Source organism: Aphelocoma coerulescens, chromosome 14 (assembly GCF_041296385.1).
Source record: "Aphelocoma coerulescens isolate FSJ_1873_10779 chromosome 14, UR_Acoe_1.0, whole genome shotgun sequence".
Taxonomy (NCBI): domain Eukaryota; kingdom Metazoa; phylum Chordata; class Aves; order Passeriformes; family Corvidae; genus Aphelocoma; species Aphelocoma coerulescens.
This window is the reverse complement of record NC_091028.1, coordinates 12,129,768-12,146,186: the sequence shown is the minus strand read 5'-3', so window position 1 is coordinate 12,146,186 and position 16,419 is coordinate 12,129,768. Positions and strand designations below refer to the sequence as shown.

The 16,419-nt window shown below is 43.1% G+C and overlaps 1 protein-coding gene across 3 annotated transcripts in view; it reads right to left on the bottom strand.

Annotated features, from left to right (window-relative positions):
• Positions 1-606: 606 nt before the first annotated feature.
• Positions 607-16,419, bottom strand: part of CARD11 (caspase recruitment domain family member 11) — a 48,466-nt gene continuing 32,653 nt past the window's right edge. For all 3 annotated transcript variants that reach the window (XM_069029980.1, XM_069029981.1, XM_069029982.1), the window contains 14 exons: positions 15,934-16,043; positions 14,660-14,763; positions 11,957-12,009; positions 11,288-11,420; positions 10,606-10,807; positions 10,041-10,167; positions 8,719-8,959; positions 8,208-8,304; positions 7,057-7,152; positions 5,987-6,119; positions 5,263-5,442; positions 3,983-4,107; positions 3,037-3,152; positions 607-2,468 (listed from right to left, as the gene is read on the bottom strand). In XM_069029980.1, the coding sequence (XP_068886081.1) occupies positions 2,264-2,468; positions 3,037-3,152; positions 3,983-4,107; positions 5,263-5,442; positions 5,987-6,119; positions 7,057-7,152; positions 8,208-8,304; positions 8,719-8,959; positions 10,041-10,167; positions 10,606-10,807; positions 11,288-11,420; positions 11,957-12,009; positions 14,660-14,763; positions 15,934-16,043 (1,922 nt within the window). In that variant the 3' untranslated portion in view covers positions 607-2,263. The remainder of the gene's footprint in view (positions 2,469-3,036; positions 3,153-3,982; positions 4,108-5,262; positions 5,443-5,986; positions 6,120-7,056; positions 7,153-8,207; positions 8,305-8,718; positions 8,960-10,040; positions 10,168-10,605; positions 10,808-11,287; positions 11,421-11,956; positions 12,010-14,659; positions 14,764-15,933; positions 16,044-16,419) is intronic.

Sequence of the window (16,419 nt, the reverse complement as noted above, 5' to 3'; positions counted from 1 at the left end):
ACAGCCAGTGGCACACGGACATCCTCCGCGCTCTGTCCGGTGAGCAGTCAGCTGGTGGCTCCTGGAGGCATCTGATGCTGACCTGGCTGAACTTTTTGCTGAAGCAGCTGAGAAATGTTCCTGCAGTTCCTCCCATTGCTCAGCTGCGGACTCAAAAGCTTTCACAAGGGGGGCAGGAACAAACCACAGGCAGCTGTTACACAAGGTTGCATTATCAGGACGTTAGGAATGAATGCAAAATGCTCCTGAAAGGCTTAGTTCTTCCAACTGATGCTTTCTTATTTCTGCTTGAGCTACAGAGGATCTCTGAAGAATCATCCAATTTGTTCTATATATACCCCAACTGGTTGTTATTCTTTGCCCTGGAGGGAGTTGAAAATTGTGTGTGCAGCCTGTCCTTTTCGTAAAGAGATTGCACATGGAAGTTTCCCCCTGCTTGCACAGTCCAAGCAGATGGCACTGGGCAGGTAAAAAGCTATTCTCTGAGAAGTGCTAGCTATGAACATTCTTTCAAACATTAATAACTTGAGAAACACAGCAGCAGCAATTAGATGTAAAGTGACATAAATTACTTCTTGAAGATTCCATTAGTTAAAAAATGATGTGCACAAAAGAGAAGAGCATAAAAGAAAAAAGAGCATAAAGTAAAAGCACAATCCCACAAGCCAACATGAACTGACCCAGTCTACCTGAGAGACACCCACAGCAGAAGTTTGTTGCAAAGACTAGGGAGCAGCTAATCTAACGAAGGCGACCAGACCAGATGTTTTATTTACATTCTGATTGGTTTTTTATTGCCTGCTGCAAAAATCAGCCCACACCACCAAGATGGGGGACTGGGGATGAACACAGAAGCAAAAAGTAAATTTGTTATTAAATGCATCTTAAAATGGAGGGATATGGCAAGGAAAGAAGGATCTAAGGACAATGGGATGCACAACTCTTTATCTGTAGGTCAATTTTAATTGCATTTTAGATCAGCAATTGCGCGAGTCATTATTATCGGGTCAGTTTTATTGGATCAATTTGGCAATCTCAGTACAGCGTCTAATGTCGAGAGGAAAGGTTTCAAAGACTGAAGAGATTTAGGAGTCTAAGTCACACTCATGAACAGTGGAACTTAAACTCTCTGAGGACTTAAGTGCTTTTGAAAATGGGACATGGTCTCCTCAGCCCCATACACTCTTCTGGAAGCATGCATTATCCCACTTGGCCACAGCACAGCGTGGTGCTCGCTGGTCTCCTCGCTGCCAGTCATGGCACACAGGTCAAGGACTGAGTGGTTCACAGAAATTACTGGCTTATGAAATTCTCCTTGTCTTCTTCTCAGAATAGTCCCTCCTGTTGAAAGCAGGCATGTTGGCAGGCAGTGATGTCATAGAAAAATATTTCAGTGAAGAAACAGAGAAACCTGTCGTCCGGAGAAGGCACCATGGTATTTTCCATGAGTAAAAAAATGTTAAAAACTGAGAGATGTACAAATGAATAGGATGCAGAGGCAGGGATAAACTAAATGAAATGTTGGCAGATCTGGAAAGATCTGATGTGCCACTGGGACAGTGAAGTCTGTTTTCCTGTAAGTGCCAGGACTACAAAGGAAACCTGCAAAACTGTTAAATAAAACTGGGGTTTTAAAAGGAAGGGAAAATTTTCATTTTAGTTAATGCCAGGAAGAATAGCTATTTTCTTCTCTTTTCATTAAAATGGTTGTGGAGAAACAGGGCCACAGAGCTGCTCTGGCCATCAGCAGTTGTGTTGCTGTTGCTCCCAACCAGCCTCCAGCTTCCTCAGCTGGGTATGTTCTCACTTCAGGGGGGTGTGGGGCACATATCAATTCCACATCCTGAAGCCCAATCCCCATGCCTTATCCCTTTTAGATTCCACTTATTTGGTCTCATCAGAAGTTTTCAATGAGATAAAATAAATCCTTATTTTGAACATAATAAATTACCCCAAGCTCCCTCTCAAGGTCTTTGTCCTCATGTGTTAAACAGGTGCTGTCCCTTAAGAAATGCCAGCGGATCAGAAATTGTGGTGGTGGCTGTGGTCTGTCCCACAGCCTGGACCCCAGCATCTGAGACATGTGCTCTTCAACACAGCTCCAGTTCCATTCCAGACATGCATCCTGCCAGCAGGAAGTGCCCAGCCAGCAAGGGTGAAACAGGAGTGAGCTCTGGGCACCTCATCAAAGAATTCAGTGAGCCCCTGCTCCACCTGGATGTGTCGTTTGCTCACCAAAGAGCTCCACGTTACTGATGGCTTTTTATAGCTGATCCTCATCTACCCAAATGGTTTTCCGCTGCTCTTCCCCGATCCTGTCTTTTATTGTCCGGATAAGATCCTCAATGCTGCTCCATGCCTCTGCCTCCACAGAGGCATAAAGGCAAGGCAGTGCTTCTAGTTCTTTCTCCTTCAGGCGGCACATCCGTAAAAACTCATCCTCAGCCTCTGGCTTTGGCAGCAGTTTCCTGGATCAAATGAGCAGACCAAAAATAAATGTCTTGCATTCTAAGTTAATCCTGTAGTCCCAGCTGTTCCATCAAGAATTTATTTTCTCCTAACTACATACAAGCAATAAAAGCAGTGAAGAATGCAGCTACTCCAGGTGTGCCCTCCCCTTACCTCCATGCTGCCCCCAAGGAGAAATATTTGCTATGGGGAAACAATTTAAGAGCACTGAATGGAGGGAGAGTGCAAATGTTTATGAGCTCTCCTCTTCCAGCTTGCATTACCTTAAGAAATGCTGTGGGAGTGCTGAGCATGGAGAAAACCACATTTTCTTTGGTCTCATCCTCCCACAATGCTCATTGCCACCAGTGACAGTGAAAGAGTGCCAGATTTGGGGAATTCCTGCTTTCTCTGGTTGTAAGATTTCAGGGAGGAGTCATGGGAGGAAATAGTGCACAGGGAAGTACCAGATGGAGAGGGATGAGGTTCTTTATTTCTCTCAGTGAGAACATTATTGGACTCAAGAATCATTCACTGAATAAGATGGAATATCAAATATGCAAAAGGTTTGCATATGCAATATGTTACCTGAACCTCTTGATGTTTTTCTCTGAGACTCTTATAAAGAGAACAATAGGATATATCTTGGCTTTGATTAAATCCTTTGTGCAGCTTATTCCAGCTTCCAGGAGACAATGCTTGTTCTAAAAACAAAGTCATAACAGTGTCACAAAGGAAATTCACTGCTGTGGAATCTCAAGATAATGGTATCTATCCCTTATGGGGTCATTTAGAAAGCTCTCTATTTACCATTGTACTGATTTAAAATCTTTTAATCAAATACATTTAAAGTCCAGCTCCTCCTACTGGTTTAAAACTAGTCAGTCAAATATCAGCTGAGCTTAACAGCTTTCCAAAAAGGTTTAAAATGGAAATGGATTGTTCTAAAGATGAAAAGTATGATAAAATACCAGTTTTACATAGAGACACAAACACACAGGCTTGCTTTTTGTTCAGAAAGAACATCCGATGCAACTACTTGTGAGAGAAAAAACCATCACTTTAATTCTCCTTTTTTTCCATGCTGTGCATCAAATCTACTCTATTTGACATCAGATCTCTGTCTCAGGCATTGTTATCTTGCTTCTGTACACCCCTGTGTCTGGGTTTCAGGCTTCCCTTTCCTTTGTCTAGGTCCTTGTATCTTTCACTCTCTCGTGTATTCATATATACTTATGATATGAAAAGGAAATGACTAAAGAATGGAGTACAGAAAATGAAAGGATACTTAACTGCATCTATGTGGGTCATCACAGGGAATGAGGGAGAATATAAAAGAATATGGCTGAGGATGGGAAAGGAAAGGAAAACAAGAGCACAAATAAAAAGCCATTTGGGGGAATAAATACAAATCCGAGATTGAAGGAGGGCAGGAGAGAGAACATGAAACTTTAAATTGGTCAGTCTCTTATGCAAGACGTGGCAGAGAGGTTCACAGAGAGCCCAGAGAAGGGACACAGAGGACTGGGAGCACCTTGGCAGTGACAGCCTCAATGTTGGCAGGTACAATACATTCGTATGTGTTCAGATTCTTTTCTCTGCTGAAGATGACAGTCTCCGTCCTTTGCTTCCTTAAGAACTCTTCCTTTGTTACAATATCTAGGAAGAGATGTGGATGGGGATAGAATCAAATTTACAACAGCAGAACATGTAGAAAACTATCCAGTAGTACTTCACATGGGATGTAAGGATGGTTCAGGGAAGGAAGATGAGCAATGAATTGTCTTAACAGCTGCCTCATTTCTTCCATTGAATTCAATTAAAGCCTAATCTGATCACAGCTGAGCATCTCAGCTATATCCTACACCAATGAGTCCTTGGGCAATTACTACAACACTATAAAGGCATTAAATTAAAACAGTAAATACAATTCCAGCACCTAATGTTATGCAGTAACAGTTCAGGGATGGAGGATGCTGAGAAGTGCTAAAAAAAGAAGGTCTCCTCAGCACAGGATCCTAAAACAAGGATTTAGTGTTCCAACATTTGTGTTTAAAGTTTCAAAAAAATTTGGCTTAGGTTGCAATGTGTGATACCGGCCCCCTTGTGAATTGCAGCTCCACATCAAAGCTTTTGTTTTATGTTGCAAGACAGGGGATATTTATTATAATACTTAACTTCTCAGGTTCTCTGTCTGGATGACTGTAAGGCTGCATACTATGCTGTGGGTATTCAATATTAGTGTAAAAATGAAACGTCAGCTCTGTTTAATGCTGGGTTGTATACAATCCTGCCCTGCAGCCATCACGGCACTGCGTACTGCTTTAATAGTAAATACTTAGCATGAAGAAAATCAGTCTTTCCAGTAGATCAAATGCACAATCTTCACAGCTTGGATGAGACAGAAACCTAAAGTCGCTCTAGGGAAGATATGCCTCATAATAGCAAATACTAGAAACAAATTAATCAAAATTTCACATTGCCTAGATATGCAGTATGCAAACAGTATGCAAACAGAAAGAGCACTCACAGCATTTCAGTCTCTGAGGGGCAGCCTAGCAACCACACAGCATACACATGGATAATATTTATAGACACAGAAATCTCATAACCATGTGTACTGGCTGTCTCAAAAACATTCAAATATCCCAGATAGTCTCAAAAAGCAGGATTTACAGCTACACATCACTCTGATGTGACTTGAAGTACCTCAAGCAGCTCTCACATGTGCATTCCCCTACGTGTGCACGCATATATATGTTCGTATTTCCAACACTGAAGGTTGACAGTCATGGCCCTCTTTTATCCCATTACCTGGCTTGCATATGTTGAATTCCAGGGCACCTCCAGAGTTGAGAAGCTTCTGCACCAAGGGCTTGGCAAGCATGGTGGGGGTGAACAGGACAGGGCGCCTGCGCTCGCAGTGGATGGGTCTCACCAAGCTATAGGGGATCAGACTGAGCTTCTTATCGATTTCACTCTCAGAATCCAAATCTGAGCAAAGAACAAGACATTTATCATCTGAGTTCCCCTCCATGAATATTTGGAGAAAAAAAGGAGACACACATGAACCAGAAATGGCATGATTAGTCATACTGGTCCTCTTTCCCCTTTTGCTGGGGTTGTCTTTACTATACTCACAGCACTATGATGTCCAACCTAATACTAGAAAATTCAAGTGCCTTTTGCTTTCAAGAGATTATTTCTTAACCTCTTCAACACAACATTTGCTTGGAGATTTTCTGCTTGTTAGCTTGACTTACTCTAAGTTAAATGTTTTGGAGCAAAAGGCAAGAAAGCACTTAGGAAGAACTGCCAGTCAAACAGGACATTTCAGTGTCCTAAAGCTGCCCATGAAGGCTTAGTGGCCCAAGCACTTTTAGCAGAATCAGTTTTGGTCACAAATCCTGTTGAACTTTTGCAGAGTTGACCACAAATGCAAGACCTATGATATGTTTCGTAGCCATGCTGTTGTGTAGATGTTTATGTAGGCCTTTGTGTCAGTGCTATGTGTGTAAAGGCTGTTTTAGATCTGCACCTTCCAGTTTATCAGGCAGCTGCTTCTTCCCTTCGGATGAGCTCAGTGCCAGGCCTGAGGGCCAGCCCGTGACGATGCGGACCCGCTCGTTGCTGTTCATTCGTTTGTATTTGTTCTCAGACCTACTGACAAACTAAAAAGGTGAACAAAAAAAAGAGAGATTTGACTCTCATTTCTTGCATTATTTACCCTCCCCATGTATTCATCAGCTGACACCTGTTAACTATGAGATCTGAATCACCTGTGTCTATCAAAGACAGGACTCCATGGATCTGTGGACTGACTTCTAAGACTCTTTAAATATCATAGATCTGTTTCAGAGCGGGTGTTAATCCCCTCTGAGATTTCTTGTTTTGTTCTCTGCTCTTAAGAGGCATGTTTCCCTTCACAGAGCTCCCTGCTATCACCAGTACAAGCACTAATGTGTACATCATACCCAGAGTATGTGCACAAATGTATCACAGGTTATACTCAAACTGCCTCTTCTTTACTCTACCAGAGAGACTTAAAAACTCTCAAATGGCATCTTTTTACAGTTATTTTACCTGAGAAATGGGCTTCATGCTTTCCTTCCTCATCCACCCGACTATTCCTCTATCCAAACATTAACTCCTCCTCCTGTGTATTTGCTAACCTTTCACAACCTCCTTCCTTCACAAGGTTTATCTTTCACCCACAAGTCTCTGTCACGCTCAGTCACTGGCCCACAGTTAAAGGACTATTTCCTGATGGAGCCCTATCTCACAGAGACTTGGAGATTTGATCCAGTCCATTGGATTTGTCCTTATGGTACAAGCAAAGCACATTTCAGCCTCTGATGGCAGACATGGGATTCCTCAAGGCACATCTGTAATGGAAGCTATGCTCTTAAAAACAAACACCCCACATCACAACAGAAAACACAACCCATCCTTCTCGTTCGTGCATGAAATCTCTTTTTGATAGGAATAAATTCCAATACAACCTCTAGACCTGAGCTGGGATTTCTGGGGGAATTAGGATAGCCTGAGAGTATCAGCTGTTCAGATCCACTATTTCAGACATTGCACTGAGGATTTGAACTTTATTACCTGTAAAATCTGGCCCAAAAGAAAGCTTGCTCTGGACAGGCGAGGGCTGGTTTTTGGGTCGCTCTGTGGGGCAGGCTCCTCTGGCTGCAATGTATTCTAGTAAAAAAGAACACAGGCGTTTTTCTCCCCCACCCTCTTTTTAGTATTTGTTTTTTTTAATCATAATATTTGGGAAACAAAACAAGCCAAGACAGATATTTTATATTTCCAGTAAAAGAGGAGAGTGATTGATACCTATCCCAAATACAATGTTCTAAACAAACTGTGGACATAGCATGGCCTGTGCCAAAAACACTGCTTTTTCACTGCTCTTCACACTCCTTTTTTCACAGACTGCTCTCCACACCTAAGAAAGAGGTAATTTCTGCATCAAGAAAGATCATGCACAGCTTTTGCTTTCACAAGCACCTCTTCCAATGATCTCTGTCCCTTTGATCAGTGGGGATGCGAGCACAGAAGGAATGTGTGACACTTAACCTTGACTGAAATCAAGCACAAGCACAGTCTACCTGTCTCTGCACAAGTTAGAAGCATGAATGTCTCCCAGACTCTAAAAATAACTTACAGTAACTAATACACTGGGAACATAATTTTAATTTTGTGAAGATGGAATTTTGGGGTCTAAAGAAAGAAAAATCAAATTACTTTTTGTGATGGAAAAGGAGAAAATAGTAGGGCTGTTGTGTGTGAAGGCCTGATAATCCCAATTCTCTCCACAACATCTAGGCTGGAAGAGACAGGTCTTTCTAAAGTGGGACAATAGACTCTGTGGTTTAGAGGCCTGCTCACAATCGGAGAGAAATAACTCTGATTATTAACTCCAAGGACACAGCTTCTTCCTCATGTGTACATGAAGATGCATTCAATGTTTACAGGCAGAGAAGCATGAGAAGGGCAACTAAAGCACAGAACAGTTTTGACTTTTAAAGTGTACTCCCTCATAGCTGGAAGGGTTAATAGTGAGCCAGAGCTGGGTTCATTCGCAGGGACATTATTTAAAGCAAACAGAAGGTGCCCATTGCCTGACACAATCAAAACCTACACAGAATGTAAACAGGAATTTCTGTAAAATGATGATGAAAAATGAAAAATGAAAAAACAGTAGCAGGGGAGTATGAGGTGTTAAAAAGACTTTGTCTGTGGATACTTACCCGCAGTGCCCGAAGGGTATTGTAGGAGTTTTCTGTCTCATCTTTGCTTCCTCTGTGCATCAACCGCTGCAGCTTCACCAAAAGGAGTTGCTGGGCTCTGAAAGAAAGGATGGAATCACACAGATCAAGATAGTTTTGAAACCACTCACAAGAAAGCTGGATTGCAATGGGTCTGTGCCTACGGAAAAGATTAAATAGAAACAGCAGTGAGGACTGACTGAACCATGAAGTAAAGGCAGGAACAAAATAATATGGAGAACTGCATTGCAGTTAAGGATTAAAGAATATCCATGGAATATTTGCGTATTATACTTTTTGAGCAACCCACTTTATTTTTTCAGGTGACATCTGGAATCTCCTTTCTTAAGTTTTATAGCTCATGTTATAGTTTAACATCACCAGATCTTATCTCAAAATTTAAGACACAGACACGTCTTTCCTTACAGCCGTAATTAAGTTCCCTGTTTCTAGATCCCTGCTCTCAGTTGTGGCCACTCAGCATCACCCTCACCTGCTGTAGCTGGGAATGGTCCCCATCTCCAGGTCCCTGTCAGTGAAGGGATCCACCCTGGCACACAGCCACTCACACCTGCCCTGGTACATGGTGTCGAGGATGTGGACGATCTCATCACATTTCACTGACAGGGAGCAGCAGTCCAGCTGGCTGGAGATATTCAGGTTCAGGCGGATGTGAAATGAATCCCCTGAGGTGATGAGCCCTTCTTCCAGCTCCGACAGCAGCTTCCGGTACCCTGCAGCAGGGAGGGAAGGGGTGAGGCAGGATCTCACACTCTGCTCTTGCTGCATTCCCAGGCATCCTCTGGGAGAAGCCACAGCACAAACTCCTGGGGCTCCTCCGAGAGAGGTTTGTACTTCCAGAGCGCTGCCTGCAGTACTTCCAGCAAGATCATGGGCCTGCACCTCAGAGATACTGATGGGGCATTGCCTCAGGGACAGACCATGCTGCTGCTGTCAGGCCTGTGGGAATATTCTCATTATAATGCTGCTTTTAGGTAACTCCATTCTCAGTACTCCCCACATAACCTGTGGAACAGAGAACTCACCAAAGACGCAGACACAGCTATAGCTCTGCCCTCTAAGTACAGTGTGAGTTCTGCCACCAATTTTACTGGCAAGCTATTCCCCTTATTAGCTCTAATTGGCACTCCCAGAATCTATAACATGCTTTATCTGCAGTTAAGTGATGCTCAAAAAATTGCATCAGTCTTTTCTACCGTTGAAAACATCAAAGAAAATCAAAGGCATCACTTCTTGTGTGATCTATGCAGCTGAAATTCTCTAACCAGCATAAAAACACGAACGCCCATTTATACACACCAGTAAAGAATGGATTTTGGAATGTAATTTTTGATCCATAACCTGAAATTATCATTATAGGCCCTGAACACTAAAATCAGATTCTGTTCACCACACATGAACTCCAGCTGTTAAAGATAAGATAAAGCCACAAAGCAATAAACAGGGCAACTCCACCAGGTAAATGCTAAATTGACCAGCTGGATAAAGATCATTGAGCTCACCACATTGTATTGCAAAAAACTGTACATAAAAATAAGCTTGAACGTGTTTCACGAATCATGTCACTATTGGCCACCATGTAAGTTTTTCAGAATCTGCTTGACAAGCACATGGGCTTTTTATTTTCTCAGTCACCAGGCTAAAAGCTGAGACAGTTCCACAGAGGTGCTGTAATTAACACCAGTGGCATGCTCCAGATTTATCCCAATACAAAGGATATGCTGGTCCTGTCACTCTCTTCCAGACAAGTTGCTATAACAGACCATATGAGATGAGAAATACTTCCAGTCTTACCTTCGTGATTTGATTTATACTGGAGTGTTACTGGACCACTGCACCTCTGAATTGTCCAGTGAACTTCTTCCTTTGTGCAAGTATCCAAGGGAACACTTTGATTTTCCCCTTTAATGCAGCCCTCCAGCTAGATACGAAAGAAATATCACTCTCCAGCGCAGGGTCAATATCTGAGTCAATTATACCATTTTTTTTTAAATGTCATAATCTTTTTCTTATTAAACAATGCAGACAATTTGCTATCAGGATGTAGATTATATCTTAATTATACAATTATTTTTCTCTCAAATTAGGAATGCTAGCAGTCAACAGAACTGCAGCACTTGGACAATCCCAGGCTTCCCTGAGAGTAAGGAGTGCAGGAATATAAATTGTGGGGGGTGTTTTCTTCCCCCTTGGAGGAGTTTTAATAGGAAAATGGTCTGGCAACATTGGCAATGGAGGGAAAACTAAGTAAAGAGAAACTTGTCAGAAGCACTGTTGAACTTGTGCTCATGGGCTGCCAGGGACAGCATAGGTGGGTGGGCAGACACCCAGTGCCACTTGGTGATGATTTCATGCTCACCAGGAGGATCTGGTGTCCCTCCCGAAGGCCAGCTTTCTCTGCAGGGGAGCCTGTCTTGACAGAGCTGATGAAGCTGCCCTTGTCATTGCCCCCGAGCAGGGTGATCTCTGAGTTGAGGCTGTCCCCGTTGAGTGTCACGCGCTGGATCGTGTGACACGAGCTCCTGATGCGGCCCACAGACGTGACAGAGGGACGGAAGGGCCTGGTCCATGAGAGGAAGGGACAGTTGGTTATCTCACTCTGAGTTAAATGCATGTATGATAAATGAGAGATATAGAAATAAACCTCCAGCATTACCAAGCACTAGGATCTAAGGACTCTAAAAGAAATCCTCCTAGTTACAGCACAAGTTCTGGAAAAGAGCATCTGGATAGCTGCCAGTGCTCTGGCATCTCTGAAAACTCAGCATACAACAGTTCTCCACTCTGCAAGCTCTTGAAGCAAGATAGCAAGATCACAAAGAGAAATTTAAGCCTTTAGAATGTTTAGTCTGCCTTGAAGTTTTTGAAATTTGAGGATGACCTTCATGGGTTTACGGGACATGAAAGGGCTCCAAGATAACGTTATATTGCTGCCACCATAATCACTCCTGCCACTATAACTTCAGCAACTAATAAATAAATAGAGAGTTTCTACCACAGCACCCTTTCCTCTCAGGTAGGTAAACTGGCATCTCAAATACCTTTCCAGAGAGAACTTTCTAAATATGGAGTTGACATGCTCAAGCTCATAGGCATCCAGGCCTTCTGACTGATGAGAAGAAGAGGAAGAGTGCACTGAAGGAGCTCCATGTGACTGCCTGTCATGACTGTCATCTGGAAAGAGTAACAAGAATGATAATGAGTCCTAGATAAACTGACAAAGATGGAAAAGAGGAAAATGAATTTTAATTGATCCCAGCCAAAGCTGAAGTAGGAAATTCCTCAGGCAGAGGCATGAGGACATGGCACGAGGAATGCCTCTTTCATAGAATAGAAAGTGGGAAGGGACCTCTGGAGATTTCTAGTCAAAGGTCAGTGCAGGGTCAGCTCAAGGAGATTGCTCAGGACTTTGTCCAGTTGGGTTTTGATATCTCTAAGGATGAAGAGTTTGACTAAAACTCTCTGGACAACCCTGTTCTAGTGTTTGACCCCCCTCATGGTAAAAAAATGAACCCTTTTCGAACTTAGTTCTTCAGGAATGACTGCTTTCCCCTTCTTAACACTGGCTGACCCTTTGTTTTCTCAATTTATTCACAGATTGTGTGTCCCATTTTCTTAGAGCAGGGTTGGTTATCTGACAGTCTCTGTAGCTGGGGAGCTGATAACATACTAGCTCATATTTCAATTACACATGATATCCTCTTGCTTACCATCCAGCTCCAAAGCATCACATCCAAAGCTGTCATTGTCCTCTTCAACCAGGCTGGAATTAAAAACAAAGCATGAGATAATGGAAGAGAGAGAAAGCTGAACACTTTCCAGCTTTCAGCAGATTTCATTAAGTTCTGAAGGAGGAACTTCTTCTGTGAAAAAGGAAGATGTTGGAGGCGTTGCATCAGGCAATGGTGCAGCTACAAAAAAATAAGCAAGTAACATCCTTGAGAGTCCAGGGGAGATATAGAAAAGGGCAGGAAGACAACATGTGTCAGCCAGCATGGGAAGCATGTGAAGCAGCAAGAAGGTTCAGCAGGAAGAATTGCCAACAGCAGTGAGGGAATGAAGATTTTGCTGAGGACAAAAGGAAGCTGCTGACTGATGGTCTGGTGTGTGACTCACACCACACTTGGCTCACATGGAGATAAAGGGCTGCACAATGCCTGCTGTGCATGCACTGCACCATGGGGGTTTTCCATGACAGAGCAAAAAGCCAGAAGTTCACTGATGGACAGAGTAAATGCAAGTGAAGTTACTGAGGTGCAGCAGTAAGGAGTAATTTATCTGCTTGATTTAAAGTACTTGAAGTGTTTTATAGCAGTTTCAGGGTACCTTGCATGGCTACTCAGGTACCTGCAGTACAGAACAGCAAAGTGCTCCAGGCTTTGGGAACTGCCAGAGCTCTGCTCCCAGCCCAGCTCGCAGTGACACAGCCATTCCTGGTAGAGGTGACTGGATTGGTTGGCCTGAAAACCACTTAAGATTCTCTAAAATTTTGCTCTTACAGGGGTATTGGGGCTGTCCAGCCAAGTGAGTGATCTGTCAGCTTCACTAGAAGGACTTCATTAAAGCATGTCCTTTGGTTGCAAAGCTGTTTAAATAACAGCTTGTTGTTTTTCCCATTCAGAATGATTTGTAGGTCTCCTGTGGAGCTGATATTCCTCATATTTGGCTTTAGCTGAAGGGTGAATTTTTGCAGCCAGGCTGCAGAGGATCAGCTATTTTTACAGCATGCATAAGCAGGGAAATAATGTACCTTTTCCTACATTAAATGATGATCTCACCTTTTTTATTCACACAAATTAAGTTGAGATGAACTGTGAAACCTGCAACTTGGCTTGCAAACAGCAATTATTCTGGATTATGTTCACAAATAAGTTACAAAAATTTATCATGCTAATTATAAAGTTATAAACTACAGTGAATTTTTGGGCAGGCTCTTGAGATACTTGACTTTAGTGATTATCAGCTCAACAAAGTAAACCCACATTCAGACCTTGTTCCAGGGTACCTTTTTTTTCCACATGAAGAATATCTAATATGAGGGAAAAATTCAGATTTCAGTACAACTCAGTCTTCCAGTGCCTTAACACATGGAACAGAATACAGTCACAGTTACAGTGAAATAAGTCCAGAAGATGAATAATCTCTGTGTAATCTCTACTGTGTTCTGTAATACACTGCAAATATTGAAAGGTTCAGGCATGCCAAAGGCTTCTCAAGCACCTGAAGCACCAAACATTCAAATCATTACTAAAAAAGCCTTTCCTCCATCTTGTAATAAAACACACTTTAAAAAGGGACTTGGAGGGCAATGTAGGAGAAGCTAAGGGAGACTGAAATAAACACTGCTTAAAGCCTCAGCAGCCTACAAAATTATGTGGGAGGACCAGCTGAGGATGCCCTCAGTGGAAAGCTGTCTTGCAAAGCTGTCCAGAGAGAGAGGCAGAAGTGGCAGTCTGCCCAAGATCAGATTGTTTTGAAAAACATAAAAATATGAATAAAGGTCTAATAAAGATTAGATATCAAAAATAGATCTAATAAAGATCTAAACACTCCACATATATTGCTTTCTTCTAAATTGGTCTGCTCTGTTCTTTTCTCCTTCTGCTTGGGACCTTTAGGGAATGTATCTGTATTTCCTGATATTTCTGATGCAGACACTGATGCTATTGACACCACACCAACACAGCATGTCTGAGTATCACATTGCAAAAAACCTTTCAGAAAAGGGGTCAGTGCCCTTTAGGGAACTGTGAAGCAGGAGAGGTCTCTCTCCTTCCTGCCACCAACTTCCCACTTACCAGCTGATGAGATTTCACTGCCAGGGGAAGTCCATGGGGACCTGACCCGACAGAAGTGGAAGCTGCAGCAGAAGGTGAAGCCAAGAGCAAAGCCTCTCTCTCTGCTCTCTGCTCTGCTGAGAAGCAGACCCTGAGACTCACAAAAACCACCTCCCTCCTCCACTTCTCCCCTCCACTCCTCGCAGACATGCAAGCAACTCTGCTCTACTTTGGCAGCTTACAGAGAAGAAGGGCGAGCTTTGAAAGAAGGGGAAAGAACAAGGACACAAGGGCAGCATGGAGCTGAGGGGCAAAAACTGAAGCTGGATCAGTGTATGAAGGTAGAGAGAGCACTTTCTGCAACAGCATCAGTGCCAAGTGATTCCAGTCCTGTTTCTGTTCATTACAGAGTCAGTGCTGCAGTGGTATCACTGTGTCATTCATCCCGGCAGAACCATCAGGCACTCCTGAGTGGTTTGGACAAAATGTGGGATGAAGGGCTGCAGCCTTGAGAAGTTAATCCTGCTGCTTTATAGAGGCTCTTCAATCAGAGGCAGACACAAGGACCTCTGCAGCCCTTTTTCCCTTGTCCTTGTGCCATTGGGCTCAGGACAGGTTTCCCCACACGTGACCCACCTGCAGTGAGGGGTGTCCTCTTTGCAACGCCGCACGATGGAATCGTTCCCGGGAGGCTCGGGAGTGGTCGACATGATGCTGTCGTTGCGATTCCGCAGGGTTTGCTTTGAACAAGAAACCAAAAGGTTTCAGAAAGGTTATCTGGTTGAAATGTGCTCTCACCTCTAAGTCACAGCAGCATTAGCAGTGGTGCTCTGCACTGGCCATAGTCTGCACTGAGAAGCACACACAGAAAAAGAAGAGAAGTCGATTCTAGCTGTGCAGAATCCAAGAGCACTCATATATCCCAGTTTATAGCACAATGCCCAGCTTGTGTGCTGGCACTGCACCTCCTCCTGTGACCACATAACTGCCTGATTTACTAAGCCATTGTAACTTCACCCTTGATGTGTGGTGTATATGTTGCACAGCTGACACAGGAGGAGGATGAAAAGCAGTATGTCTACTTATATAAATATATATATAGTTGGAATGAGACAGAAAAACACAGATCTTCGTATGTTAAATAATCTTCCAGTACACTGGAAACTAAACCCTGAATTGCACTAGAGGGAAGACTAGTATAAGTCATCTTAACATTCAACAGATATTCCAAAAAATATTCCTAACCCAGCTAAGCTTATTATGAGTGGCAGCAAGTTCTTTCCTGGCTATTCTTGAGTATAATTTTAATTTCCTGGGGGCAGCATTTTTCACGGTGTTCTAGAAACATGTCTTGTTCTTTGTTATTAACACTCTGCAAGAGCACTCTCTCTATCTGCCTGTCCTGCTGTGTCAGTGCTCACATATGTATAATGGAATATCTACCTTGGAAGATTATGGGGATACAGCAAGCAGGGAAGAAATGGTTTGATTATGGTATGCAGAAATTTCCAACTGTGATCTGCACCCCTTTTCTCACTTGCTGTTACTTATAGACAGGAAAAGCATTATAGAACTCAAAAAATCCTTAAAATTTTCCCAGGTAAGTTACAAAGCAGCTTTTAAAGCAAATCTCTTTCTTCTAACAGTAAATGTTAAATGGCATAAGGAGACAGCAAGAGGTCATAAATACCTCTGAAATATCTTTAAATAAACATAAACCAATTCTGTGATTTTGGGAAAGGCTAATAACATAGTTCTAACAAAATGCTGGTAAAAGGATTAAGGGAGCTTCTGACAAGGGCCTTGAATGTGATCACAGCTGGGATGCTGGGGAAGTGCTAATACTGAGTTGTGAAAGCACTGAACCACATTAGGAGAGACAGTTGTAGACAGGCAAGGGGCATCCTTACAATCCTGGTGACTTCACAGCTGCTGATGGAGTTACTGATGGACACAGAGGAGCTCGTGTCCGTGCGGCCGGTGCTGCCCTCGGCCCCGTCTTCATCCTGTGCTCTGACTGCTGCACTCACGGGGACACAGGGAAACACAGACAAAACACACGAGAGAGAAGCATGTCAGAGCACTTCCAGTGCAGAGTCTTTCACAGATGTGCCACTGCACTTATGTTCTCTTTCCATTTCAGCTGATCTTGTACTGGACAGGGGCCGCAGACACGCTCCTGCTCTGCAGCTCTGGCTCCCACACCTTCCCCAGCAGTTCCTGACAAAGTACGGAAATTCCCACCCCTCTGCACAGACTCCTGCCCCCTTGTCTCTCAACTCTGTCCTGGCCATTTTTAATAGATCTGTGAATGCTATTTGACAAATAAAGAAAGATTATTTCATGAATTTATGTTCTAACTTCATCACCTGAACCAGGCGATCTGCAAGGTAGGC